This window comes from Corylus avellana, chromosome ca1 (genome assembly GCF_901000735.1).
Source record: "Corylus avellana chromosome ca1, CavTom2PMs-1.0".
Lineage (NCBI taxonomy): Eukaryota > Viridiplantae > Streptophyta > Magnoliopsida > Fagales > Betulaceae > Corylus > Corylus avellana.
This window is the reverse complement of record NC_081541.1, coordinates 28,120,095-28,147,042: the sequence shown is the minus strand read 5'-3', so window position 1 is coordinate 28,147,042 and position 26,948 is coordinate 28,120,095. Positions and strand designations below refer to the sequence as shown.

The window sequence follows — 26,948 nt, the reverse complement described above, 5'->3', positions numbered from 1 at the left end:
CACAATAACAATCTACCCCCCAAACTATCAATTGTGACAATTTACCCCCCAAACTACTAAAACAATGACAATGTACCCCCCATTACTAGCAAAGTGACCAAATTACCCCTATATAATTTTCAATAAAACAAAAATACCCTTAAAATTTTGGAAAAAATAAATTTTAGTATTTTTGTTTTTATTTTAGTAAGGGTAATTTTGTCATTTTGTTAAAAGTAAGGGTACATTGTCATTGTTTTGATAGTTTATGGGGTAAATTGTAACAATTGATACTTTAGGGGGTAGATTGTTATTAGGGTAGTAGTAAGGGTAAATTACCACTTTTTTTTTTTAAAGAAAGATAAAAATGCATGTGAGAAAATTGTAGTGGAAGGAGATGCAAAAATAGTTATTGAAAATTTTCTCTTTTTCTTTTTAGGTCCGGTTTGTTTTAATGTAAAATATTTTTTTGAAAAGATTGAATGTTTAGCACGGTGTAAAATATTGGTCAATTTAAAAATATTTCAGTTGGAGGAGAAAAATAACATTCATGAGGTGTAAAATAATTTACATAGATGAAGGAAAATAACATTCAGGAGGTCTCAGGATGCCCGAATACCTGTCTGGATAAAAAAAAAACCCAAATTGCAAGCAACTTGCACTAGATTTCAATCCCAACCCAACTCCTTATATTCGCTCTCTTTCTCCACAACTCATTTGTGTCCTCTTTCTCTTTTTCCAACTCTTCAAATTATATAAAAATATAAAAAAAAATAAAAAAACTAGTTTTTCAGACGTGTCAAACATGGAAAGACATTTTTAACAAAGGTAACCTAGGACTTAAGGGACAGAACAATGGAAGAATTAATTAAAGAGAAAATCAGTACAAATTGTACAGAGGAAGTGTCCTAGAGAGAGGCCAGAGAGAATCCCACCTTTGCTTATTGCTAGAGTTGATGGCTTCATGATGGTATTGGTGGTGGCCGAGACAAAAGCTGCCAATATCACATGGAATTTTCAATAAACAACCAATTGCCACCTACAGATTGGGTGTGTGTGTCTCTTGCTCAATCTGTTTCTTCATTTTCTTCACTAAATGGTCATCCACATTTTCAAGTGGTCCACTGTCCACTTTTGCCCAATTGATATTTATACTTTTATTTTTGGAAAAATCTTACTTGCATTTATAATTTCTCTTTCAAACTTTTCAAACTTTAAAAATTAATGTATTTAAGTTTATAAAATCTGCAATTTCACACATATCATTAGAGTTTGAGGTTAAATTAGACGGTAAATAAATGAAATAACTCTTATAATTTAAATCAGACGGTAATTATAAATTTATAAAATTACCTTAATTAAATAATTAATAAAAAAAACATTGTGAACATCAGCTGCCATGGGTCACTTGTGACCCAATGTGGGTCTTAAGGTTGGTCATCAAACCCACCAAGCCGACCACCCACTAAGCCTAACGTGGATTATGCAAAACAAATTAGGGATATTTTGAAATTTATTACGGCCTCCGTTAAGATTTAACAAGAGTGACATTACAAACTTGTGTTAACTTGGATACATTAAATTGAAAGCTTTTTGAAGTTTAGGAGAATGATTACAAATACGATAAAAGTTTAGAGTGTTAAATGAATTTTTCCATTACTATTATTTATTTAAAAATATATTGTAACGGCCATTGTGGAGAGTTGTGAGTGCATTGAACGGCACTCATATATTTCTTAGTTTCTATCAAGTTGCAGACTAAGTTGTGATGGACACACCTTCAAAAACTGTGAGACACTAAGTATCAAAGACTCTGAATTTCATGATTTGGATATGGATTTTGGTTTGCAAATTTTGTTGCACCGAAAGGGCTCCACAAAGAGCAAATACGAAGAGCCAAGTGAGTAGAGGAGCCGAGGATCTACCACTTGATCGAGACCAAAATAAATGTCAGCATGTGCAACCCACACATGCCACGGCGGCGCGTGGGGGTGTACGCACTAGAGGAGTGGAGACTGGTGATGGTGGAGGCATAGCACATGGTTAATGAAGGCAGAGGAATAGCAGTAGATCTAACTTCAAAATCATAGACAAAAAACCTAAAAAGCTATGGGATGGGGAAGGAGGGAAGAGTGGAGGCTCTTCCCTCCTTAGCTTGGATCTTGTGAGGGTTGCATAGAGGATTTGTGTTTTTAGGAGACGGAGCAAGAGAAACAGAAGAAAAACTTGAGTGTGCAATATCCTATATATAGCCTCAAGCACAAACCATACTAAGAGCAACAATCCCAAAGTAAAGTTGGTCACAAGGTTTTCCACTAACTTTCTCCATTTACAAGGATTTCCATAAGATTGCGCATGAGGAAGGCACGTGTCACGTGTAAAGTGCGACACTCGTAAAGTGTGTCTAAGACGCGCACATGATAAGGATGCGCTGGGAGAGTTGCCGGCGCGTGAAGCGTAACCATAGAATGTTGAAGCTGTGAAAGCTTGCGGGAAGTCCACTAAGGCGAATTTTGACGGCGGCAGACTTGTTGGCTTTGGATCTATTGAATGGTGCGGCAAACACGCCAATTAGTCAACTATGATGGTGCATGGCTGTACAAGCAAAAAAACTAGGTAGTGCATGCGGTGGCTTTGGTGACAGGTATTCCACTTATCAATAAATCTGAACCCAGCAAACCTAATTCTGGTTTTGGATATCCATAATTTGGTTCAAGGAGGACTAGGAAGACATTGACAACACGGGCGAAGCGCGTGGCAGTGCGTGACAAGCATGAATGTTTGGCAGAATGTTCAAGTAGCATGGAAGGTCCAATGGGACTAAAGAGAAATGAAAAGTGAATCTTCAACCCTTAAAAGAATTACAGCACGGATGCTGTAAAAAAAAATTACAGCACCTAAGCCTGATCCTTATTGGATATAATATGAAATAAAAGAAAAAGCAGAAACAGAAAGAAAAACTGATGACGTGTTAGGGTTACATATTGAATGAAATTGAAGTCTGGGTCTTGAAAAAACGCTTAGCCCTCTCTCCTAAAAAAAAACCCTAACCTAGCCACCGCCTGGTTTGGGAGGAGGGAAGAACCTCTTTCTTCCCCCCCCCCCCCCCCCCCCTCCCTTTTCCTCCTTGTTTTTTTTTTTCCTCTGGATGAGTTTTTCTCTAACACCCGTTGCCTTGTGCGATTTATCCCCCCTCCTCCCAATATTGCATCATCTTCGCCTCCATAGCCGCCGTGTCGCCTCCTTTGTTTCGCCGAATCGTCACCTCCACCCGGATCTGTTTTGTTTTTTGGGTTTAGCTCTTTTGGTGCTAGATCCATCTTCCTACGCCAAATCTGCCCTCCATCGCGCCCTTCCTCCATCATCATCGGCACTCCAACCCCCCGTCGTCTCCTTCCGCTCCTACTCCGGTTTGCCTCGCGCCAGTGTGGCTTCTCCGACAACTTCGTTGATACTTGTGATTTTTGGGTTTGGTGTTATGTTCCTGCTTTTTAATTTTATGCTCTGCCTTGTGTGACTTCTTTTGGGCTTGTATTTTCTATTGCTTTTATGTTTTGTGTTTGTTTTCGGATTTGTGATAGTTACTCTCTGTGCTTCAGTCCCTTCAACGGACTATAACAGTGCCCCTTCCGCTTCTATCACTGTCCGGTGGTCGTCGCTGGTTAAATCTGGGGGCTCAAATTTTGTTGTGCCCCTTTAGCTTCTGTTACCGCTATGTGCGGCCCTTTGAGAGGACCGGGTCACTTGTTTGACCCATTTTCTACCATTTGTAATTATTGTTACACTGTTTTACTTCGTTTTGGGTTTGTTGTTAGGGAGCCCACCCATTTTTCGTTGTTAGGATCTCCCACTTCTTATTCCTTTCGGATCAGAAGTGGTAAAGATCATCCCCTGTAGCCCTTTCCTTCTTTGCTTAGAAAAAAAAAAAGTATATGATGAATATAAAGAAGCGGCGAACAAGTAAACCCATGCCAAATAAAAAAAAATATTATAAAATATTATAACAGTCACTTTATGCCATGACGAAGAAATTTTGAATGCTTTCATGATACATAGACTGAAATAAATGGTATGAAGATACTAGTACTATTGAACCATGCGTGTATCAGCTGTCATTTTAACGTTATGTTATTTCTCTGCTGTTTTGTTGTTCCTTGTTTGTGTAGTAGTGTTCTTAGCCTTCAATAAATCTTTCATTCATTAAAAACAAGCATTGGCTATAAATTTTAGGGGCAGCATCGATCATGACCATCAATTATGGGGTAGGGGACCCTCGTTGGCATTCCTAAAGTTTTATAGAGCAAGGCTTTTAAAGAGGGAAGATTTCTGTCAAGGCTCCTTTTATTTCTTCTACCTGGACCACAGCTCCACACCTACTTCATGGCTGTATGTATTTAACGTACATTTTTTTTGAAAAAAAATTGATGGGGAAAGTGTTTGATTAAAGCAATAAACCTCGGATGCTGTAGTAAATATAAATTAAATGATTAAATTCGACTGAAAAATATGCAAAAACCCAGTTTACAGACAGCCTCGGCAACAACATTTTCCCATTGAAGTTCAATGTTTCTTTCTTTCATGGGGGTTTGGGCTCCAAAGCCCTGTTTGTCTCTTATCACTAACAAGGAATGTCGTATAACAAGAACAGGATCACCCAGGAAAAAGAAAAAGACAAAGAGGAGAATCCAAAGAACAAGGTCATTGAAATAAAATAAATGATTAATAACTTTTTATTACTTGAGTTTTGAGGTTTTTTAATTTTTTCCCCTAAGTTTTAAAATATGACTAATTTAGTATTTCAAATTTTAGAAAAGACCAAATCACTATTTTCGGTTTGAAAAATTCTATAGAGGTGGCCCAACCACCCCCAGTTTAACCTTAGGGGTGGCTGAGGTACAAGATTAGTCATGTTTTAAAACCTAGAAGAAAATTAAAAAACTTCAAAACTCAAATACCAAAAAAGCTATTCACCTTAAAATAAAAGACAATAAATAAAAAATAAAAAAATAAAAAGAACATCAGACTAATACAGAAACACAAAATTAAAGACCTAACAAACCACAGAGCTGTATTAAAAGTAGCCATTAATGCTAATAATTGACACAATATATGAAGATCAAAACTTTTTTTTTTTTTTTTTTCATTTTTTAATCTTATTTTGTATTTTATTACTCACCATTGTCTCCATATGCTGACAAGAATGGGAAAGCAAAAAGGTGTACGGAGAAATAGAGTTTCTTTCTTCCTCCAAAATTTTTACTTAATTATATTCATGAAAAAAAAAAAAGAAAAAGAAAAAATCACCAATCTCATAATAATGTTCTCATGCTGATCATAATGAACATTCTTTGATGTTGCATGCCCCATGAAAATTTGGAAAAAGAAAAAGAAAAAACCAGCATTAAAAAAATAAAAATTAAAAACTAAACTCAAACACTAAAAATAAAAAAAAAATAAAAATAAAGGATAAAACTAAAATTATTAGAAGAACCCATTTCACATAAAAAAAGAAAAAAAGAAAAAGAAAAAGAGAGATAGAGTATAACCATAATCTCTTGTCAAGATTCACCATGTCCATGCCCATGCCCATGCCCATGCCCATGTCCGTTTGTATTTTCATGAGCTTCCTCTTCTTCCTTTATCTCTTGTGGGGTTTCCACCGGCTCGGCCACCGGCACAGGCTCTTCGGTGGCGGTTGGCGCAGGGTGGCGCGGCGGGGGATAGTCGACTCTGCCGTCGAGGCACGACGAGCATTTCCTCTCCACCCAGCTCTCAAAGTCGTACTGTCCATGACCCATGATGCGGCGGCCGGAACAAAGCCGGCCGATCATCCCGGCTATGACTCCAAGAATAGTTATCACTGCAAGTACGGCGATCACGGGCCCCACCGACCCGTGGCCCGAGTGGGTCGTGTAGGCTTGCTGGGTCACCGCCAGCGGCGGTGGCTGTTGGTCTATTTGAGTAGACATGTGACTATGACTCTCTCACTCACTCACAAAGCTTTGAAAATCTTTTGGGTTTTTCAGAGGTTTAAAGAAAACTAGAATCTGGGTTTGTTTCCAAACAAAGTATTAATTAGATCCTGAAAAGAGACAAAAAAAAAAAAAACAGAGTGAGAAGAAAATGGGAGGAAAGTTTCTGTTCGGTGTTCAAAAGCTTTAGAAAAGACCTCTAGAGATTTCTAGTTTTCTTTTAGGGGTTTTTCTTTTTCTTTTCTATGTTTTTCTGTTTTTTACTTTTAAGGGTCAAGTTTTTCAAGAGGAAGAAGGATCTACTGGATTGGTGTGGTAAAAATATGGAGAGAGAGAGAGAGAGAGAGAGAGAGAGAGGAGGAGGAGGAGGAAGTGGGAATGTTTTGAGGAGCAAAGCCCAAGAAAAAAGGTTTTTCAAATGGTGGGAGAGTTTTCTCAGCACCTTTTCTGGTACTGCAAGGATGTATGAAAAACCCCGTTTGACATACTTCAAAAATAGAAAAGCCAGAGGGACTTGGAATGTACCCGGAGAGATAGAGAGAGAACTTGGAATGTCATTTGCATTATTTATTGACTTGTACTTTTCCTTCATCATCTTTTAATTTGCTAACCAAACAAGATTTAAGCTTTTGAAAGGAATTATGATTTAAGAAAGTATTTGAGTAAAATGACTTTGAGTTTGTGCTTTATCTTTGTTATTTACTTATTAACTATGAACTTAATTAAGACATCAGCGTGCTGTTTAAACTAAATTCTCTCTCTTTCATTTGAACTAGAAAGCATTTAATTCCTTATATTTTATGGGCATTTTTATTCTTTTACTTTTTTGGAAACAAAATTGTCCCTCAAATATGAACCAAAGTAGATCATAATTTCCCAAAGTCTCAAACCGTGTCTTCCTTTGTCTTCGCCCAATGAGCTCTATAAGAACATAATGTAGTCTTGAGCTTACTATTTTTATATTATCAAACAACTTTTTTTCTCACAAAAAATTCAAAATTCACTTCACATTTATATCACATCAATCAATTCTTCTTTCTTTTCTTTTGTCTTTCCAAAACTCTTTACCAACAACAATAGGGTGATCTTGATCTTGATCTTCTCCTTAGTTCTTCCTATTTTATTACTATCTTGATCTTCTCCTTAGTTCTTCCTATTTTATTACTTCATGGAAGATGAATATCAATGCACCGTATGATGCCAAAGGTGCATATCACGATTTTAAAGTTGTTTTTCTTTTTCTTTTTTTATTTCCCATTAAAGTTGTTTCTGGGTACTTGATAGGATTTGCTTTTTCTCAAAGGTCAAAAAGTTTTAACATTATTTTTCTACAAGCAAAAAAGGTTCAAAATTTAAGCTAATTGATCCACCGCTCTTCTTTTCATCCTCTCTCTTTTCTCCCAACCTCAACAATCGTACGTCACTAAAGTCTATCATTCTCAAATTCCCCTGCCACAGGTATATAGAAAAGATTGACATAAATAAACCCAAAAGCCTCAATTACAATTACAGAGAATAAATGGATTTCAAACAATTCAAAACCACATAGATATCAGGAGTCAGAATATAGAGAATCTGGCCTGAAAACAGAGAATATGTTTGATGATGATGATGAGTATGATAGTTCATAATATAAAATAATTTTGGCAGATCCAATTATATAGAAGAGAGATAGTGAGAGAGAATTTGTTTTTCGATACAAGGACAGAAATCTCAATGTGACTGTACAAAGTTCTGCCAGGCATCTTCCAGCTTTTCTTTATATTCTTTTTTGAATCCAAGCACTCCTTGTCGGCTTCTTTTTTGAATCTATGTGCATTTGAACTTGTTCTTCTCCCTCAAATAGAAACCACTTTCCCTTCTTCATCCCAATTGAACTAGAAATAAAAGAACAATAAAATATGTTTATATAGTCATTAGGCTTGATCTTAGTGGGACTTACACATGATTGTTTTTCAAAATAATTTAAAGGGTATTTACTTTAATTGCTCCGAAGTATGAGTTGGGTAGCACTTTTAGCGTTGAGTCTCACCTTGCAAAAATATAAAGAAAAATAGTAGTTATTATACCTAAGTGAACTCAGGCCCATTAACTTAAGCTTTTGGGCTAGAATAGTGTTAAAATATGTATATTAATGTACTCTCGATAAAACTCCCAAACAATTTATCTCCATAGCAAAATGGTATCAAAGTCATGGTTAGCTTCTTGGGATTGGTGCACGGATGCGTGTCTGGTTTGGAGTTAATTATGTCGGCTTCCGCAACTCTTGACGTGAGAAACTCTTGAAAAATGTAAAAAGACTCACAAGTGATGGAGAGTTAGGTTAATGTGAAAAGACTCACAAGTAACAATGTTGAGTACCACAACTTTTGAGTTAGAGTGGTATTCAAATATGTATATTAATACACTTTGAGTATAAACTCTCAAATTGTTTATCTCCTTAACAAGGCCTTCTTTGTCTTTATGGTGAGTGGTCCAGAGGAGAAAATAGTTTTGCCTACTTCTTCATTCTTTCGACATTCATACTTTTTAAACTTTAAATGTACAATTGTAAAAGTGCATAAACATTAATGGGTAAGTGAAATTATCCTTTAAAGTTTTTGGTGAAAGATTTGTGTTTTGGTGGTTTTGTTTTTGAAGCATTCAAGTTTGTTTGGGAACAAGATTTTTTTCCAACTCTTCTCTTCTTCTTTTTTTTTTTTGTTTTTTTGTTGATTTGAATTCACTTTACTCAACTCAAAAATTTTCAACTCAGTTAAAAAAAAAAAAATCATTAATAATAATAATAATAATAATTTTTTTTTTTTGTAAAAAAAGTTAGTTGAGTTGGAAAGAATACAAAAAAATCACACATCCAAACAAACCCGTCATTCAAATGTGGATTCCACTTTTGACATCAAAATCAAATGGCCATTTGCACTTGGATTTAGTCATCCACTATGATCTATATCACCTTTCATGGCACAAATGTGGATACAATTTCTGACAACAAAATCAAATGGCCATTTGCGCTTGGATTTGGTCATCCATTATGATTTGTATCACCTTTCATGGCACCATAATAAGATTATATAGGTTAATTTTAAATTGATTTATTGAATTAAACAAGATATATCTCTCAATCCTAAATCATTAATTTCGTATTGAATTCATATCAGATTTGCGAGTCTTATAAAAAATTGTCAACCATAGATAATTGTTAAAAATTCAAATGTGGATTCCACTTCTGACACCAAAACCAAATGGCCAATTTATATTTTATTTTATTTTATAGATGAGTAAGAACGAGCACAAACAAAAACACAGTTACAAAAATAAAAAATTACAGAATCTAAAATACAAAGACCAAAATGAAAATTCAATATTGATAGTGTTCCAGCTGCAATTCCAGGAGGAACCCTCAAAGGCAAAGAAGGTAATCAAGAATACTGTCACCAAAGCTAGTTATAGTGACTCATTGTGGACGTTGAAATTCAAATGCCCATTTATACTTGGATTTGGTCATCCATACAATGTATATCAGCCTTCATGACACATACATAACAAGACTAAACTACTTTAGTAAGCCATTGGCCTTTTACATTGACTAAAGTACTTAATTCACAGAGCCACATTTCTTCCTAATTTCCCCATTTTCCCCAGTGAGCACCCCAACATTACCGAGCTTTATCATCGATGCTACAAAATCATTATAAAATATAAGTGGGTTCATGCTATAACTTTCAACCATTGCAGCAGTCTGTGGATCCCCCATTAAAGCTTGATCAGACTCAAGAAGCGCCTTGTTGCTTTTGAGGTTTGTGTAATACAAATTGTCAAACTTGTTAGAACTTGTGACATCAAGAGGAGCAAGATTGGTCTTTGATGCATCTCCGTTGGGGCATGTGCTTTGCAAGTTTGAGAGGAGCGAAGAGTCGAGTGTAGGGTCCGGCTTGCCGGAGCCTTGGAAGTCAAAGAGTCTCCTCTTGAAGGCGAAGCATTGGGCATAACCTATGGTGTGTCCTCCTGTAAGAGAGACTAGTTGCATATGTAAAAGCCCTCTATGTCAAAAACACATTAAGGAATGGCCTAATTAAGGGTACTAGGTAGAGATTTCTGTTCACATGTCGAGTTTGGGTCGTATTGAAGGATGCGTACAAGACTATATAGGTCAACCATAATCCGACCTATTTCATTATGTTGGGTTCATATTGGGTTTGTATGTCATGTCAAACATTGTTAGTCTTTATGTTGTGTATCAGGTTCGAGTTATCTTGAGGCATGAGTATAGGATACATATGTCAAACCCCTCAGCTCAAACCAGCTAAGTTCGTATCAGATTTATGAATCGTGTCAAAAATTGTCAACCCTAATTAAAGGTGTGCTTGAAATTTTCCACCATGCACGAAGAATCAATCTTCTCATGTTATTTGAAAATGAGTGGTCAAATGGATAGTGCGATTTATGCATGAGAATGGAGGTCAAACTACTTCTTAGAGTCAAAATTTAGTAGGTTAAAATAAGGACAAGGTAAAGAAGAAGAACCTGAGAGGACTACAACATCCTTCAAGTCAAGACCCTTTGATGTGAACTTGGCAGTGATATTCTGTAGAGGCTCAAAAGGTGATGGTATTTGTTCATTAACTGCCTCCTCGCTTGCTGTTGTTCCATCTCGCCGGCCTAATGGAACAAGCCAGAAATTGTAACCCCTATTGTAACCCCAACCAGCCTGACAAAAAAGTTGAAAGAATAAGTGAATAGAACTTGGCAGTGATATTCAAAAGGTGATGGTATTTGTTCATTAACTCCCTTCTCTCTTGGTGTTGTTCCATCTCGTCGGCCAATTGGACCAGGCCAGGAACTGTAAACCCCTCCAGCCTGACAAAAAGTAGAAAGAATGAGTGTAGAAATAAGAAAAAGACGATCAACTGAATAAGGGATTGAATTGCAGAGTCATCTAAAAGTTTATATAGAAGTGTATCAAATACCATAGAAACAGCTTCTTTTGCTGCAAGAGTCAATATATCAGCACAAGAAACAGTTAATGGACAATATCTTTCAACTTCAGCCTTTATATTGTCGATGACTTCAAAACCTCTAAGTGAATTGCGATTGGCAGGAGCATTCTTTTCACCTGTGAAATCTATTGTGGCATCAAGAAGAACTGACGCATCACAGCCCTATGCCAAGCAATCACACACTTAGGCAATTTAACGGCTCCATAGAGTCAAATTTGATGTACATAAAGAATGTTCCACTCATATTAAAATATCCAAGTAACAAAGAAGCAAATAGAAACAATCTAAAGGGACATAAAATTAACAAGCAAGTTGTACAGAGTTTAACATGCTTGTCTGGGTTGTATTACGTGTCTGTCACATGTCCCATTGACATAGTAGCCTAAACTCATTGTAGGCTGTTTGTGTAAACAGATAGAAACTTCTGATAATAAAATGTGCACCAAATTTTATTTTATTTTTCATTTATTTTAGTTATTGGCAAGTGGCAACCAACTAAAACATAAAGGGTGCTTGGCAATACAGTATATGGTATAAGTTGGTCTTTCTCAAAGTTACTCAAAGAACATGTGTTTCTATATGTATGTGCGTTGTAAGTGTGTGCTCCAATCTGATTCTGGCAGGAAGAGATTACACTGCAAGAGATGCAACAATGTCTAAAAGCTAGAGGTAAAAAGGTTTTAGAAAAGAACAATTACATTGACAATACAATCGTGAAAGTGCAGCCGAAGTAGGGATGCAGCCATCCTGTAGTCATTATTGACAGCTGACTGAACCCCTTTGCTGACAATCCAGGGCAAGCCAGGGCAAGAATTGGCATAGAAATTGTAATCAAGTTGGCTATAAACAAGGGGATACCTATAAATGGTTGGAGACAAAGACACAATTAAACATAAGGTGAAACAGGGGAAGAGTTTTTGACCCATAGCTTGTGAGCATGGACAAGTTGCTGTGAATTTCTGATTCCTATTACATGTACTTGGGGCATAGTGGTGATTTATATGCAAAACAATAGAATATCAAAGGAAATTGATTGGTTAACTTAGAAAGTGGCTATGCCACTAGTGTTGTAAAATCTAGTGGCCACATTTGCAACTTTGTTGTCCTACTAATTTAGATGTGATAAGCATTCACTAAAATCATCCCCTACTTTATTACTTCTTATATTCCCCAATCGTTATTTTATTTAAAAATGTGAAAAGTGTTTTTGATAGAAACTTTGGGTAACTTACATTTGAAAATCAGCTTACAAGGGGAGGGTGTCAGAAAGTTTACATACACATTGTTAGTATTGTACTTAAGTTATGTGAGATACTTGGGATCATAACATATAACCACGCTCTGCAACCGACGTCTACATTGACCCAATGATAACCAGTTTTCTTTTGGCGGTTTCACTCATCTATCAATATTAAATTACTTAATATTATGCTCATACATAGTACCAAGACATTTTAATCCAGCCTATAGGTTGCTCCCTATGTGACTTGTGCACAAAGCTGCAAGTCATTCGATCCCATATTCAATGAATTGCGTTTGATCCCATATTCAACGTGGTAGCTAACTTTGATACCAAATGATATAAAATTTGGGTAAAACTCACCCTTGAAAACCGACTTACATGGTTAAGATTATACTTAAGTCATGTGAGACACTTAGGATCATAATGATTTTTGATATGAAATCTCAAACTTGAGGACTAAATTGTTAATAGCACTACGAAGGAACCAGAAATCAATTTCTGATGCATGACCCTCCAATACATAGTGCCATGCTTTAAAAACTTACAGAAATCAATGCCAATATTCTCTAACAACACAATTGTGATTAGTTTTTGTTAGAACTTTCATAGAAAATGAATTGAATGTCCTATCTATTAGAGTGTAATGGGTTCAGAACATTTGGTTTCAACCCATGTGCATTTGAATCTAATTGTTTGTATGTTGAGATTGTTCTCAATGATAATCTATGTAAGATGTAAATTGACACCAGTAGAACTTATACTAAAGATGTCCATATCACTGGCATTGACCTAATCAATCAACTTATGTACAATTATGAGAAAGGGAGAAAAAAATTCTTTGCAAAATATTCCAAGATAAAGAATAAGCAGAGTCAAGATAAAATGTAACATCTTGAATAAACGAAGGCAAAGTTAATCTATTGTTTGTACAGTATGAGCTAGTGCATTCAATAAGTTTCCCTAAGCATTCAGCAAATAGAGATGGTCTGCCAATGGTTTCGATTAAAAGAAGCAGTGGATGATACATACTAATGTCTGGATGATATATCTAATCCATCGTTAAGCAGCTAATATCAGGAAAAAATTCTTAACAAAACAAGAAATGTGCACATCTGGATCCACATTCAACTTAAACCCACACCTCAGCCAGTAGTTTCTTTCCATAGGCACAAATTTCTTCCAATTTTTACTCTCTTATTACTGGGATTCTCCCCCTATTTCACTGCAGCAGAACAGTTGTTCAGCACAATGAAATTGCCTGCTCCAACAATCAGCAAGGAAGAGATTAGCAGTGATATATATATAAATATATAAAAGTTCATAGAAAACTTGCGTAGAACTCAGACGTCTCTCCACTGATATCACAGGCTACATTTCCTTTTCTAAGATACTTAAAACATTTTTATTTGACAAGAGAGACAAAGAAGCATTCAACAAGAACTCATACTTGAGCAAATATATTAGTAAAGATTTCATACGCATGCTAAGATCCAAAAACGTGACTAGGATCTCATACAAGAAAGGTATGCAAATAATTCTATGCTGGTCAAATTGTAAAGACAAAGCACAATAAAACCTTACAATATTTATCAAGTCATGACAGTGGAAGTACAAGTGTCTCTACAAGTAAGGCTAGCAAAAAAAATTTCAACCAGCACTTTGCATTCTACATTATGCATTGCACTTAGTAATGTAGTATATTAAAAAAGCAACAGTGAAGTGCACTACTTCACTATGACAACTATTTCATTACAAATTTTTGGTATTGCTTTATCATTAGAAGCCCCTGGATGCTACTTGTAACAATTAGAGAATCCACATACCTAACCTTGCCCTGCATAATTATCTCTCCTAAAGTGAACTCTTCCAAGCTTCAATGGAATATGGAACCTTCATGAGTTAGAAGACTACCTGGCAACATAAATAAGCAGGTGTTCAGCAGCAATACATGACAAGGAATCGAGTTACTAACCTGGGAAACTTGCAATAATGGTGAAATTATTTCCTCGACTACTTATTGGCTTTTGTAGTCAACTAGATGTACCTAGATAATCTAGTTCTGTGGAAACCCAAAAACCAGTAGATTTGATATAAAGGACACATAAAAATAATTTTACATAAGAAAGCAAGAGCGCTAACTGAATGATGAGATCATTTGGTGGTATGTACTTAAAACTATATGCTGATGATGAAAACAAATAGAAGCACAGTATTTAAAGGATGTCTGATACAAGTACTATTCCTGGACAGGCTTCAAAATCATAGAATGGAACTTTGGTAGATGGGAACAACAACAAGCTTTAAGCATCCAATTTCAGAGCACATTGATGCCTATAAAGTAAGAGCAAGTAACCTATGCTTCTAGTTCTAATGGATACTTCTATAGATCCATGACCCAAGCTTGTGACATAGTTTTACAAAATTACAAACAAGATAGTGGACAGCTACACCAGAAATAAAGCTTGTGGAGAAACTAGTTCATAAACTAAAGAGAGACATTGCCAGGCACTATAAAAGGCGGCATCTCATTTTGGACCCACTCCAACACAAAGCCATGTTTACTGAAGACACCAACAAATGCTAGACTAGTCCTGTTTGAAAAATTGGCAGGGTGTAATTAGATGTACATCTTATTCTCAAATGCCATGACAAAAAGCAAGATATAATCGATTGTAATCAGGGTGATAGCTATTTGATGAAAATGGAAACATTAATCAATAGCTGCTTATGATTCCTTCCAAATTCTCTAATTGAATTCACACACACACACACATATATCAACCAGTTTCTGTCAACAAATTTTTCACAAAGAAATCTCTTTCAGGCATTTTATCATGCAGGCTACGTGCATTATCACTTTAAACACATTCCAGTTCCAACAAAAGAAAATACTACGACAGAAAAAAGAGTGTGGTTACAGCCCCACGCTTTCGTTGGATAAACAATATTTGATTTTCTGCCCCACGCGTTTCTTTCATTTGTACTTCAGGTTTACATATTTTCAGTTGAAAAAAGGGAAAAAGAGATAGAATGAATTTCATGGCCCATGCAGGTCTCGAACCTGCGACCTTCGCGTTATTAGCACGACGCTCTAACCAACTGAGCTAATAGGCCAGTTGAAATGACTCATTGCATTTTACTATTTTATTGTTTTACATAACGATCATAATATAATTACAGTTATTTCTCTACTCAATTTCTCCTCGTCACAAAGATTAGGCCACACTTCAGTTATAACCAGATTAGAGGATAGCTTCAATCTAAGTTATGGTGTAAACGGGATATTTTATACTCTCGAATAGAAAGTAGATACCTAAGCTTAAAACACTAAAATATAATATAATTCTTCACACCAAATAATTTTTCTTTTCTTAATAAAATATCTCAAATAAAATATCTATTGGAAAAAAAAAAAAACACACACACACATAAAACCACGAGAGCCATTATCATGGTTGATTTTGAAGATTTTGGTGTTGGGGGCTCGGAGGTGGGTGGGAAGCGTTGGGTTATAATGAACTAAAGTTCATGATATTAATTTGAATTAATGATATAGTATTTTCATATTTATTATATTTGATGCTTTTACGGGATGTATTAATTTTTTTATTAAAAACTGTAAAATAAAGTCTTACCCCCACATCATGATGGAATGGACTCTTTAACCATTAACATAATTTGAGCAGACTTTTGCAATTTAATTGGCCAAAGAGCAACATCTGTTGTCGTGGTGTGAGTGGTGAGGGGCAACATTATAATTTTGGTTGACACCTTTTTTTTTTCTTTTTTTTTTTTCATTGACGAAGCTTGTGGAAAATATTTTGCTAATTCGTGTCGGATTCAGGGATCACATAAAAAATTTGTCTGCTATTATGTCGCGTGTCGGGTTGGGTCATATTCGAACCATGAATATAAGATTATATAGGTCAATTATAACCTAACTCATTTAATTAAACGGTGCATACACTTCCACCCAAACTTTTTAATTTCATACTACGTGTCTGGTTTGCGAATCATGTAAAAAATTATTAGTTCTACTTATAATCACCCGTGGAATCAGAATTTTAGATGGGGCAAAACTATTACAAACCAAAAAAAAAAAAAAAAAAGGACCAGCGCCTTTTTCACATTTTGTTTTGCGCTTAAACAATTCCTCTTGTTTCGGTTTTTTTGTTTGTTTATTTATTTTTTTTTTTTTCCATATATTTCCAACTTTTTATAAGAAACGAGACATAGTACTATACATTCTCCCATCTTTCTACTTTTCAAAATCACCAATAAATATATGTAGCCTATAAGTGAAACCCACATGAGCCCACAGATTCAATGATAATTTTGAAAAGTAAAAAGATGAGAGAATGATCGAGGAAGGAAATGAATCATTTCTCATAACAAAGAAAAACAACCGGTGCAGATCAACAGCTGGCCTCCCCAAATCTTTTTGGCTCTTCACTATTGATTAGCAATTCTTTGTCTTGTTCAAAATTTCATTGACTTTCTATAAAAGATTATTCATTGTTTTAATATTGATCCATTTGAACTCAAAATTTAGTGGTTAAACAATATTTCATAATCAACTATAATTAAAAAGAATTAGGGCAAAAACAGTTATACTAATGTTTAATTTAATTAAAACAAATGTGCACATTCTAAGTTATTATCAATATTGTCTCACCCGCACAATAGCATTATCTCAAGCCAATAGCTTAAAGGTTTAATAAAAATATTTCATTGATAATCATTTCATCATAGTACAACGATGCTTAATTGCCTACTTATTCTAGTTAATTGTAGATAACTGCAACAATTATGAGTGTAGGCAAAAATAAAAAATAAAAATTTAAAAAAGTTTTGTACTCCACCAAGCTAGGAATGCTAGCAGTTCTCTCCATATTTTTCTTGTATTCCCAGAACTGATGTGAATTTTAAAATTATTATTGAAAAATAAAATCTGCAATTTTTCAATCTCATGTCCATCTGCCATCCATCTTTTTTTTTTAAAACCAATGATCATTAGATCTGCTTACCTTATACATATGGGTCATACATATCCATTTGTTAGTTTTAAAATAAAATAGGTGGAGATCATGGATGAGAGACGGACCGGAGATAGAAAAATAGCAGTTCTCTTGAAAAATTCAATAATAATTTTAAAAGACAGATCACTTTTAAGAGGACACAAGGGAGACATATTTAAAGAGGACGTCTAGCATTACTCGTACTCCGTCATCACATGAGCTCTACACATGGTGGTTATCCAGAAGATTCAAGGTGCCTAATGATCTCAAATTAGGTGAACCTGGAGAGATATCATGTTTCCTAGGGTTCCCTTCAATGAGAGGACCTTCTTGCCAGACATGGTTCACTGTTTTCATGGCACCATCAAGGGCCAGTGTAGCAAATATCATCATCTCATTGCCATTCTCAAATGTTGCAGAGAGATTTGAAACCCCAAAGCTCAAACTACCCTCTGGCAACCATGTGTGATATGCAGGCACTGGTGACGTGTATGCATGCATGGCTGAGCTGGAGGTTTGATAGGCCACAAGGGCTTGTGCTCCGACCATTCCTTGTCCTGTAGGGTTGATGCCCCAAGCAATCCATCTCGAATTTGAGGTTCCTGTGAGCCTGAAAGCAATGTCAACTTTGTTGGTTGATTGGTCGCAGCTCCAGTGAAGGAAGCACTCAAAACAGGAAGGTCTTGGCATGAGGTGTATACCCTTTTGCTAGAGAAAGTATAGCTCTTGCAGGTTTGAGCGAATGATGAGGCACATAGAGAGAACAGAACACAAGAGAAAAACAACATTAATGTTGGAGCTTTTCCCGTGGGGACTTAGAAAATTTGAAATTAAATCTGGATTATTGAAAAAACTCAGGGGTAGTTCAAGCCCTAGGCGACCTCCAATTAAATAAAGCCCCCTTTAAGGCTTTAATATGGTAAAAAGTTAATAAATATATAGTATTTAATTAAGGTCACAATTAACAATTGTACAATATTAATAAAGGTTATTTCTAAAAAAATATTTGAAGGCTCTAATATGGTAGAGTAATGCTACGCAGTAGCATTTCTTCAGGAAACCATGCATCCATAATTGCTGAGATGGCGTGGGTTAAGTGAACCATGGTTATCAGATTTTTTTATAATAATAATAATAATAAATAAATAAATATAAAACAATATCACGCCTTCGCCATTGAGTTCCCCAAAATCAATATGGTAAAAGGTTAATAAATAGTATCTAATTAAAGCTCTAATTAATAATTGTACAATAGAGTTTATTTATCAAAAAAATAGTTTAAGTCTTTAATATGATAAAAAGTTAATAAATAATATCTAATTAAGGCCCCTAATTATGGTAATAGTGTAATGCCCCAGTAAAATCAATTAATTAGTAATTGACTATATGGTTTACCTTTCAATCTTATTCTACGACGAACAAACTCAAGAATTTCATCATCTTAATTCGTAAAGAGTTAATTTGCAGTATAAAAGTTTTCACTTATAAATAGAGATAGCTATAATTTAAACTTACCATCCATAAATAATCAGAGGAAGTCTAAAGCATGATCACATGCATAGATAAGCCTTCAAATATCGCAGTTAAAGACCAAACATCAAAATATATTACAACTCAAGTTTCACTATCACAATACGTAATCAAATTTTACTCTTAACAAGATAAAGCATGTAAATAATCTCGATCATGTCCTTGCAGGTGGCTCCGTCAACGTCCCACATGTATTTGAGCCAAACGGGATCTAACTCCTCAAAAATAATTTGGATCAAATTCTTCACAATAGCCCGATTCTTCCCGGAATCCATCTTCAACTAAACTATCTATAATGATACACACACACACACACACATATATATATATGCCACATTTTAATCGTATAACTATCCAACTTAACCAACTCTTACTTTCTTTTTAAAAATAAATAAATAAGGACTAATCTAAAGTTTGTTGAGAAGTCAACACATTGTGGGATACTTATTAACCAACTCTTGACTTTCTTTTTTTAAATAAATAAATAAGGACATAATCTACAGTTTGGTTGAAAAGTCTACACATTGTGGGATAGTTCTACGATGAAAATGTAATTTTTAATATTATTCTTTTTTAACAAAGATTAACGGTCACGTTAAATAGTTGTGAAATTAAAATGTAATTTGTAATATTGCTCTAACAAAATATATCGGACAATATCTTGATGATCAAAGTGAGTCGAGGCAAGATTTTAGGAATTGGTAGAGAGAGAGAGACTTTTGGCAAAATGCTAACCTTAAAAAAGAAGTCAAACCCACAAGCAACGGTTGTGTGTAGGAAACTTGTCCCCTCGTTGCAGAATAGATGCCCGTAATTGGGCGCGAAACGTGGATTCAATTATGAACAAATACATGCAGACAGTTACTAAACTTCAGGGGGAGAGAGAGAGAGAGAATAAACCAACATCCAAACACAAATCTCAGGTAGAGAACTGAAAACAAAAAAGAACAAGGAAACAAAGACAAACAAAAACAAAAGAGAAAAATGGCACAAGCACAACCTGAGGAGAAAATGCAAGAAAATGATCACATGAAACAAACAAACAGTCCCTCTTTCAGATTCAATGCCCAGGCACCTGAATTTGTCCCAAGATCACTTACTCAGATGCCTGCGGTCCCAGATTATGCCTATCCTGCATGCTTCCACTTTCTTGGTGGCTCTGGTGGCTCTGATTGGATCTATGTTGGGGACCAAGAGCCTGCATATTTGATCTCCAACCCCAATCCCCCGCTGCCAGATCGCTCCAAAAGCACCTTCTCCGATGATCTTCAGCAAAAGATCATCAAACAGGTGATTCAATTTATCTTTTATCCTTCGTTTAAGCTTTTGAGATAACTGGTGATTTAACATATGGTATCATGATAAAAGTCCAGAGTTCAAATCCTAAATATTTCACATGTTGAGCTTTTAAAAAAAGTGATAATTTAACAGTTTTGATTATTGATTACAATTTTTCTTTTATATATATTATACTTTTTACCACCTTTCGAATTTCAGCATGGTCTTTCTGTATGTATGTATATATAACAGGTGGAATATCAATTCAGCGACATGAGTCTGCTTGCAAATGATTCTTTTATGAAACACGTAAATAAAGATCCTGAAGGTTATGGTAAGGATGATCATGGAAGACAACTTTTTCTACTCAATTATGCTTCTTTATGGATTCAAGCCAAAAAAACAAAGATTCTCATTCTTGCATTTGTTGTCTTTGTAACAGTTCCAATACCTGTCATTGCTTCCACAAAAAAGATTAAGTCCCTTGTTAATATCAATAACACTATAATAACCCAAGCACTGCGGTCCTCTTCAAGGCTTGTATGTCTCTGCTTTCTTTTTTATCTTGCATGTTACGGAATACTTTCAATATTAAACATCAAATATATTTTCAGGAAAACTTTACTTACGTGCCATGGTGTTTGGGCACTTCTGTAATCGATCATATCATTAAAGTTTAAAAAGTTTTAATGTTGTTTTCTCATGTTTAAAAAGTTTACAAGGCCATCCTTATCTTTAGGATTTAGGTTTAAATCAAATAGTTAATAAGTGAAATCATTTATACTCCTGTAAAATTTATAAAAATTTAATTAAAAAATAAATAAATAAATAAGGAACAGCTTGACCCACGGACGGCGGTGGGTTAGTGGTTGAGCTTTTTTTTTGCCTTCTAAAAGAAAAAGGGTAGTTTGGGTATTTTGACGTCCTTGGTTATGATTTTACATAAAGTTTTAAATAGATATGTGACATTGCAAAGTTTTAAAACATAAGAACCAGACATTACATCTTTTTAAATTTTAAATGTATAATTGCAAAAGTGCCGAAACATTAATTTAGGAAGTATAAGTGAACTTTCCCCTGTATTAATGTCTTTCTGGTTTATAAATATTGATCCTATTTTATGATGGATGGAAGGTTGTAAGTTCTGATGGCAAGAAGGTTAGACGTAAACACCCTTTCACTGAGAAAGAAAAAGAGGATTTGCAGGTATAAGAAGTGCAAAACTTCCTATATATAGCACATGGATAAAGAAAATCTTTTTTTAATTTAGAAAGTTTTTTCTTGCAGTCTCGTACAGTTGTTGCAGAGAATTTGCCTGAAGATCACTCTCATCAAAACCTTGAGAAAATATTTGGTGTGGTCGGAAGGTTTGGTCTTTTAACCTTGTAATTTTACATGCTCCTCTTCTGGTGTACGTGTTTAAATGTGAAGAAGAAGGTCTTCCTTGTTGCTCATTTTGGGTTTTGTCACTGAGCAGCGTGAAAGCAGTTCGGATATGTTATCCCCAAGAATCCCACTCGTCTCGATCCAAAGGCGATTGTTTAGTTAGCAACAAGGTAGAAATTATTTTTGAACTACACATGATTTTTCACACCCGTTTCACATCAGCTAACATGCTCTGTATGAACAAAAGAAAAATGATCAACTAAAACACGTCACGTCAATAGATACAAAATAGGTGTAAAGAATAGCGTTACTCATGAAATAATCCGCTTTGTTTTTGCATGAATTCCTTTTGGCTTTAGCTGCATGCACTTGTGGAATATGAGACTGCGGATAAAGCTGAGAAAGCGGTATGTAAAAATCATGAAGAAATTTTAATATTCATGCAGACTTTCTTACTTCTGTATTGTTGTTACTACATATCATCTTCACCTTGCAACAGCATCAATAACTCGCCATCTTCACCAGGTTGAGAAATTGAATGATGAAAGGAACTGGAGAATAGGGCTTCGTGTAAGGTCGATGATTAGACGCTCGGTATGTATCTCGTCTAATAAGCTTTTGAATTCTTAAGAAAAGATAAAAAAAATCATTCTCCGTCCGATCTTTTACTCATTTTTTTATGGTGAATATGTGAATTTATCATTGAATTTATTAAAAAAAAAATGATTGAGAAAATTATGTGCAGCCAAGATGTGTTCTAAAGAACAGGAAGTCAGAATTGGATGGCATTTTAGAGGACTCTGAGGCACCACCTCATGAATCCATTGAAGATTCCTGTCAGCCAAACAACACAGAATCAGTTGTCGAGGGCAATGTACGTAAGATTAATCCTTCATCGTATATAGCTAATCATATTAGAGAATCTTTACGCAAAAAAAAAAAAAAAAAACTCACAAGCTTATGATTTTTAAGGACTTTTTTTTGTTTATGTATGCTAGATCATCAATTATTTTAAAAGTTTTAAGTATTAGGAATAGATGAATTTAATCATTTAATTAATATTCTAACACTCTCACTCGTGTGAGATTTGAACTCAAAAGTCAAAGACATCTACAATGATATAACATTAAATTATCAATTATCCAAAAAACGTAAACTAACATAAATGGGTAAATTTAACTATTTAATTAATATTCTAACATTTTGATTTGCTCCCTCTATGCACCTCATTCATCTCACCATGTTGCGTTAAAGAGCTTAAAAAGTGATTTTAGTATATAAAAATGTAACAACAAAAAATGGGTCCGTTTGGTTAAAAAAACTTAAAAAAGCACCTGACTTTTTTGCTCTAAAAAAAGCCCAAAACTACATTTTGGAATAAGCTTAAAAATGAAGTTTTTCGAAAAAGCTATTTCATACCTCTTTTATAGACAAAACCTCTATACTGTCTTTCGGAAGAAGCTTAAAAATGAAAATTTTTTCAAACCGGCTCTAAATCTCGACATTTTTTATTATTATTATTTTAGATAACCTTAAACATTGCACTGAAAGCATATTAGAGATTGTGTTTAGAAATAGAGTTTTTGTAATCTAAAAAAAAATACTCATTTTTAAGCGTCTAAAAACGCTGTTTTAGGCTTTAATAGAAAAGGAATTCAAAGAAGTGGTTCTTATGTTTTTTATCAAACTGACTCATTTTTGTCTAGCACTAGAGCGCTTTTTAAGTTCTTTAACACAATCCCAAAAATGAAAATTAAGTACACTATTATTATCTTAATTTGACCTTGTTGATACACTTCCCCTCCAAACAAAAGGGGGTCTTAATTTGATTAAAAAGAATGAATGTATATATAATTGATTGGCAGGCTGAGGAAAATTCATTGGGATCAAAGAAAGGATGGGGTCGAGTTCGAGGAAAATGGAGAGGGCGTGGTCTAAGCCACTGTGGGCGTGGGCTGCTGCTGCCCTCTTCTCCATTATTGCAAATCGGCATTCTGTGTGAAGCTTCTGCCAACCACCCTTCCAAGAGCCCAAGAATGCCAGATGGGACAAGGGGTTTCACCATGGGAAGAGGAAAGCCATTGACTAATATTCCACCTCATCAACCTGCTGCTTCACCTTAAGAGGATGGGTGGTGCCCTAATTTGGTCTTCTTCTTCTTTTTCGCCCTAAAGGTTTTTGGCCTTTAATTAGTTCATATAAAGTGGCTCTACATTCACCCAGCTTAGTCTTCAAGAAATCTGGGGAATTGATTAAGTAGCCAATAATATGTGGAATATTGGTCTATAATTAAGCATATATATATACTATGGTATGTAGAGGTCATGACAATGGTTGTAGGTATTTGGTGGTCACATTTTTGTCTAATTATTTTTTTTTTAAGAATGTTATAGGATAATAAAATCAATGTTTCAATGGACAAAGCTACTAAATATTGTTCTAATTATTTTTAACCTAATTTGGATTGTGTGTGTGTGTGTGTAATAGCTGAAAATGGGTACTATTGAGTATTAGATCAAACCTTTGGTTCTAATTATAAAATTGTAAAATAGCACAAACTTGGGTAACTAATTTAATTACTAAAGCAGTACTAATTAAGAAATCAAATGACAATGTAACCCATAACTAATAGTATTATCTTATATATCAACAAGTATGTACATATCTTTCCTCGTTGTGCTAAGTCTAAAAGGAGACAAAATTATCGACCCTAAAAGATCTAAGAAGATATATATAATTAGAAAACGAGTGTATTCATGAAAATTGTTGAAGAGTACTGAACTTATAGAAATTTTCGAAAGGAAGGTGGCGCGTAGCGCACGCTATGACGATTTTGGCAATTTTCCGAAAGCGATTTCAGTTGTACGTGCTTCGAACCCGAATAAGTGACTTGGAGATAGAAGATGAGGGTTAGGAAGAATAAGGTATGAGCGGCGGAAGCAAGATGTGGTAGAATTTGGGGGATATAGAATTAAGCTTAATTTATTGTAGGGGGCTGATGTAGAGTGAGGCCTGATGTGTTAATTCTAGTTGTAATTTTTGAAAGTTGAAAGTAATCGTGCTTTTATTGGGTATGACCTGGCAAACTGATAGACTTTGATAAGTTATTCGACGAAAATTGATTTTATTGATCAGTAAATTGTTATTTTGGCCTGATCTCTAAATTATTTTTTATACTGCATGGAGTAATTTGTAATTTAAGTCAATCACATAAACTAATCTTAATTTACATTTATTCCTATTAAATAAATTAAGTCTTAGTCGAATTTATTTGAGCCGATTCGAAATGGTCAAACTTATTTATTTCGGGCCCTACTTGGGAACAATTGGGGGGGGGGATGACCTTGACAGCTTGACCAGATGAAAGACTCTTCAATTCTCAACACGGTTTGAGATGTCGGTAAGTCGGTTACTCTTGAAAGAAAATGAATTAGGATCCTCTCAATTTCATTTGAACTGGATAATATCTCGTTAGTCATAGTGGAAGGCATTTTTGTCCCTCAAAAAATAAAAAGACAAAAATACTTATCCACTATAACTAATTGGATAATATCCAATTCAAATGAAATTGAGAGCCGACTTCTTGATTTTATTGGGTATGACCTGGCAAACTAATAGACTCTGATAAGTTATGCTATGAAAATTGATTTTATTGATCAATAAATTGTTATTTTGGCCTGATCTCTAAATTATTTTTTATACTGCATGGAATAATTTGTAATTTAAGTCAATCACATAAACTAATTTTAATTTACATTTATTCCTATTAAATAAATTAAGTCTTAGTCGAATTTATTCGAGCCAATTCGCAATGGTGTGACAAACAAGCTTATTTATTTTCGGCCCTACTTGGGAACAATGGTGGGGGACAATAATAAACTCTTGGGTTGACCTTGACTGGATGAAAGACCCTTCTCAACACGGTTTGAGATGTCGGTAAGTCGGTTACTCTTGAAATAAAAAGAATTATGATCATTTCTATTTCATTTGAACTGAATAATATCCAGTTAGTTATAATGGAGGGTATTTTTGTTCTCTCAAAAAGTGAAAAGATAAAAATACTTCTCCACTATAACTAACTAGATAATATACAGTTCAAATGAAATTGAGATGATTCTGATCTAAAGAAAAGGCCGACTTCTTGTCCTAAAAAATTAACGTTTGAGTCTTGACCGTCCAATATCAGACAACAGGATACGTAACGTTATGGGAAAACTGGAGGGAAGCCAATTCCTTGAAATTGGACGGATAAAGAGAATTCATGGGGCGTGGAAAAGAGATATTACCATAAAGTCCAGCCTGCGTTCCCTTTTAGCTAGGTTTCTTAAGGTCTTGTTGGGCCCAGTTGAAATTGGCCCAACCATTGGTAAAACGATTCGTCTCTGAGAAACTTATTGGAGAAAATTTTCTCTGGATTTGACTAAGTTCACATTGTCAATGACTCAATATCTTTAAAATTTAAACTAATAAAAAATAGTGATTAAATTATTTAATAAATACTGTAACACTTTTATCTCCTTAACAAATGGAACACAACACTTAGAATATTTAACTAAATTATAGAGTTAGGATTTAGACTTTTTTTTTCTAATTAAAAAGGTAGGCAAGAGATCACCAACTGTGACTATTTTAGTTAAATGTGACTATAGTGGCACCTACCTGTTGAAAGCTGCACAAGAGAGGCCTAAACGGTGGAACCACATACGCTCACTCAAGTCCGACTAATCCATAACCTTATCCAATCTCACTAGGCACCAAGGCATCAATAGATTACACTAATCAGGCATGGAGGTTCCCATTACGAGATTTGAACCTATGCCCTAGTGTTTACCTAACAATTTTGAGAATTTTCTTAGACCATTAAACCACCATCCTAAATGATCAAAATTTAGACTTATGACATCTACTTTGATACCATTTTTTTTTTATCACTAGTCTTATACCATATTAACTCGCTACTTATCCTAAAAGTTTAAATTGATAAAAAATCATAAATTTAATTATTTAATTACTACCATCCAACCCAGTACTTTAATCATAATCGAAGAACCGATAATATATATATATTAACCAAGATAATAGATTTGAACATGAAGTTTTGGTTGGAAGGTTATTTAATTTAATTTTGGGGTGCTAACAGACACATATTATTCTTCATTTGGATGGATCCAGGAATTTGATATCTTCTCAGGTAGAAGCCAGGAGAAAAAAATATTTTTGGGGAGGTGTTGATGGTTGCCTGGTTGGCATTATTCACCAAATTCTTTTCTACATTTGTCCCTTTGGGTACATAATGTCCTTTTTATTGTAGTGTTTTCCATTTTAATATTTCCATACCTACCAATCAAAGGGTCTAGCCTTTGAAGGAATCTTCAATAGGACTAGTTTTCTTTGTGGGACCAATTGCATATATTTTGCTTCATCTACCATGTGACTTTGCCTACTAAAATATATTCTCTTCTCATTTCCCTAATCTATCTACCAATAAGAGAAAGAATATTATACTTAATTATTAGATTGGAATATAAATAAAATAATAAATTAT

The 26,948-nt window shown here is 34.7% G+C and overlaps 4 protein-coding genes and 1 non-coding gene across 5 annotated transcripts; 1 reads left to right on the top strand and 4 right to left on the bottom strand.

Annotated features, from left to right (window-relative positions):
- Positions 1-5,165: 5,165 nt before the first annotated feature.
- Positions 5,166-6,465, bottom strand: LOC132167582 (uncharacterized). The gene has a single exon (XM_059578591.1). It carries the CDS (start codon positions 5,946-5,948, stop codon positions 5,538-5,540), a length of 411 nt encoding a protein of 136 aa, XP_059434574.1. The 5' UTR covers positions 5,949-6,465; the 3' UTR covers positions 5,166-5,537.
- Positions 6,466-9,400: 2,935 nt separating this feature from the next.
- Positions 9,401-12,924, bottom strand: LOC132163661 (peroxidase 10-like). Its single transcript, XM_059574031.1, has 5 exons — positions 11,647-12,924; positions 10,919-11,110; positions 10,737-10,808; positions 10,476-10,659; positions 9,401-9,956 (listed from the first exon to the last, which is right to left on the bottom strand). The coding sequence occupies exons 1-5, from the start codon at positions 11,872-11,874 to the stop codon at positions 9,547-9,549; spliced, it is 1,086 nt and encodes a 361-aa protein (XP_059430014.1). The 5' UTR covers positions 11,875-12,924; the 3' UTR covers positions 9,401-9,546.
- A 2,307-nt stretch (positions 12,925-15,231) lies between these two features.
- TRNAI-AAU (transfer RNA isoleucine (anticodon AAU)) lies at positions 15,232-15,305 on the bottom strand. Its single transcript has one exon. It is a non-coding gene; the product is annotated as a tRNA-Ile (tRNA).
- Positions 15,306-17,431: 2,126 nt separating this feature from the next.
- LOC132168833 (cytochrome b561 and DOMON domain-containing protein At5g47530-like) lies at positions 17,432-17,899 on the bottom strand. Its single transcript, XM_059579891.1, has one exon. The coding sequence runs from the start codon at positions 17,897-17,899 to the stop codon at positions 17,432-17,434; it is 468 nt and encodes a 155-aa protein (XP_059435874.1).
- Positions 17,900-19,723: 1,824 nt separating this feature from the next.
- On the top strand, positions 19,724-23,526 carry LOC132168822 (la-related protein 6C-like). Its single transcript, XM_059579882.1, has 10 exons — positions 19,724-20,029; positions 20,270-20,351; positions 20,460-20,557; positions 21,152-21,223; positions 21,305-21,384; positions 21,495-21,573; positions 21,763-21,810; positions 21,929-21,997; positions 22,149-22,277; positions 23,269-23,526. The coding sequence occupies exons 1-10, from the start codon at positions 19,724-19,726 to the stop codon at positions 23,524-23,526; spliced, it is 1,221 nt and encodes a 406-aa protein (XP_059435865.1).
- Positions 23,527-26,948: the final 3,422 nt, after the last annotated feature.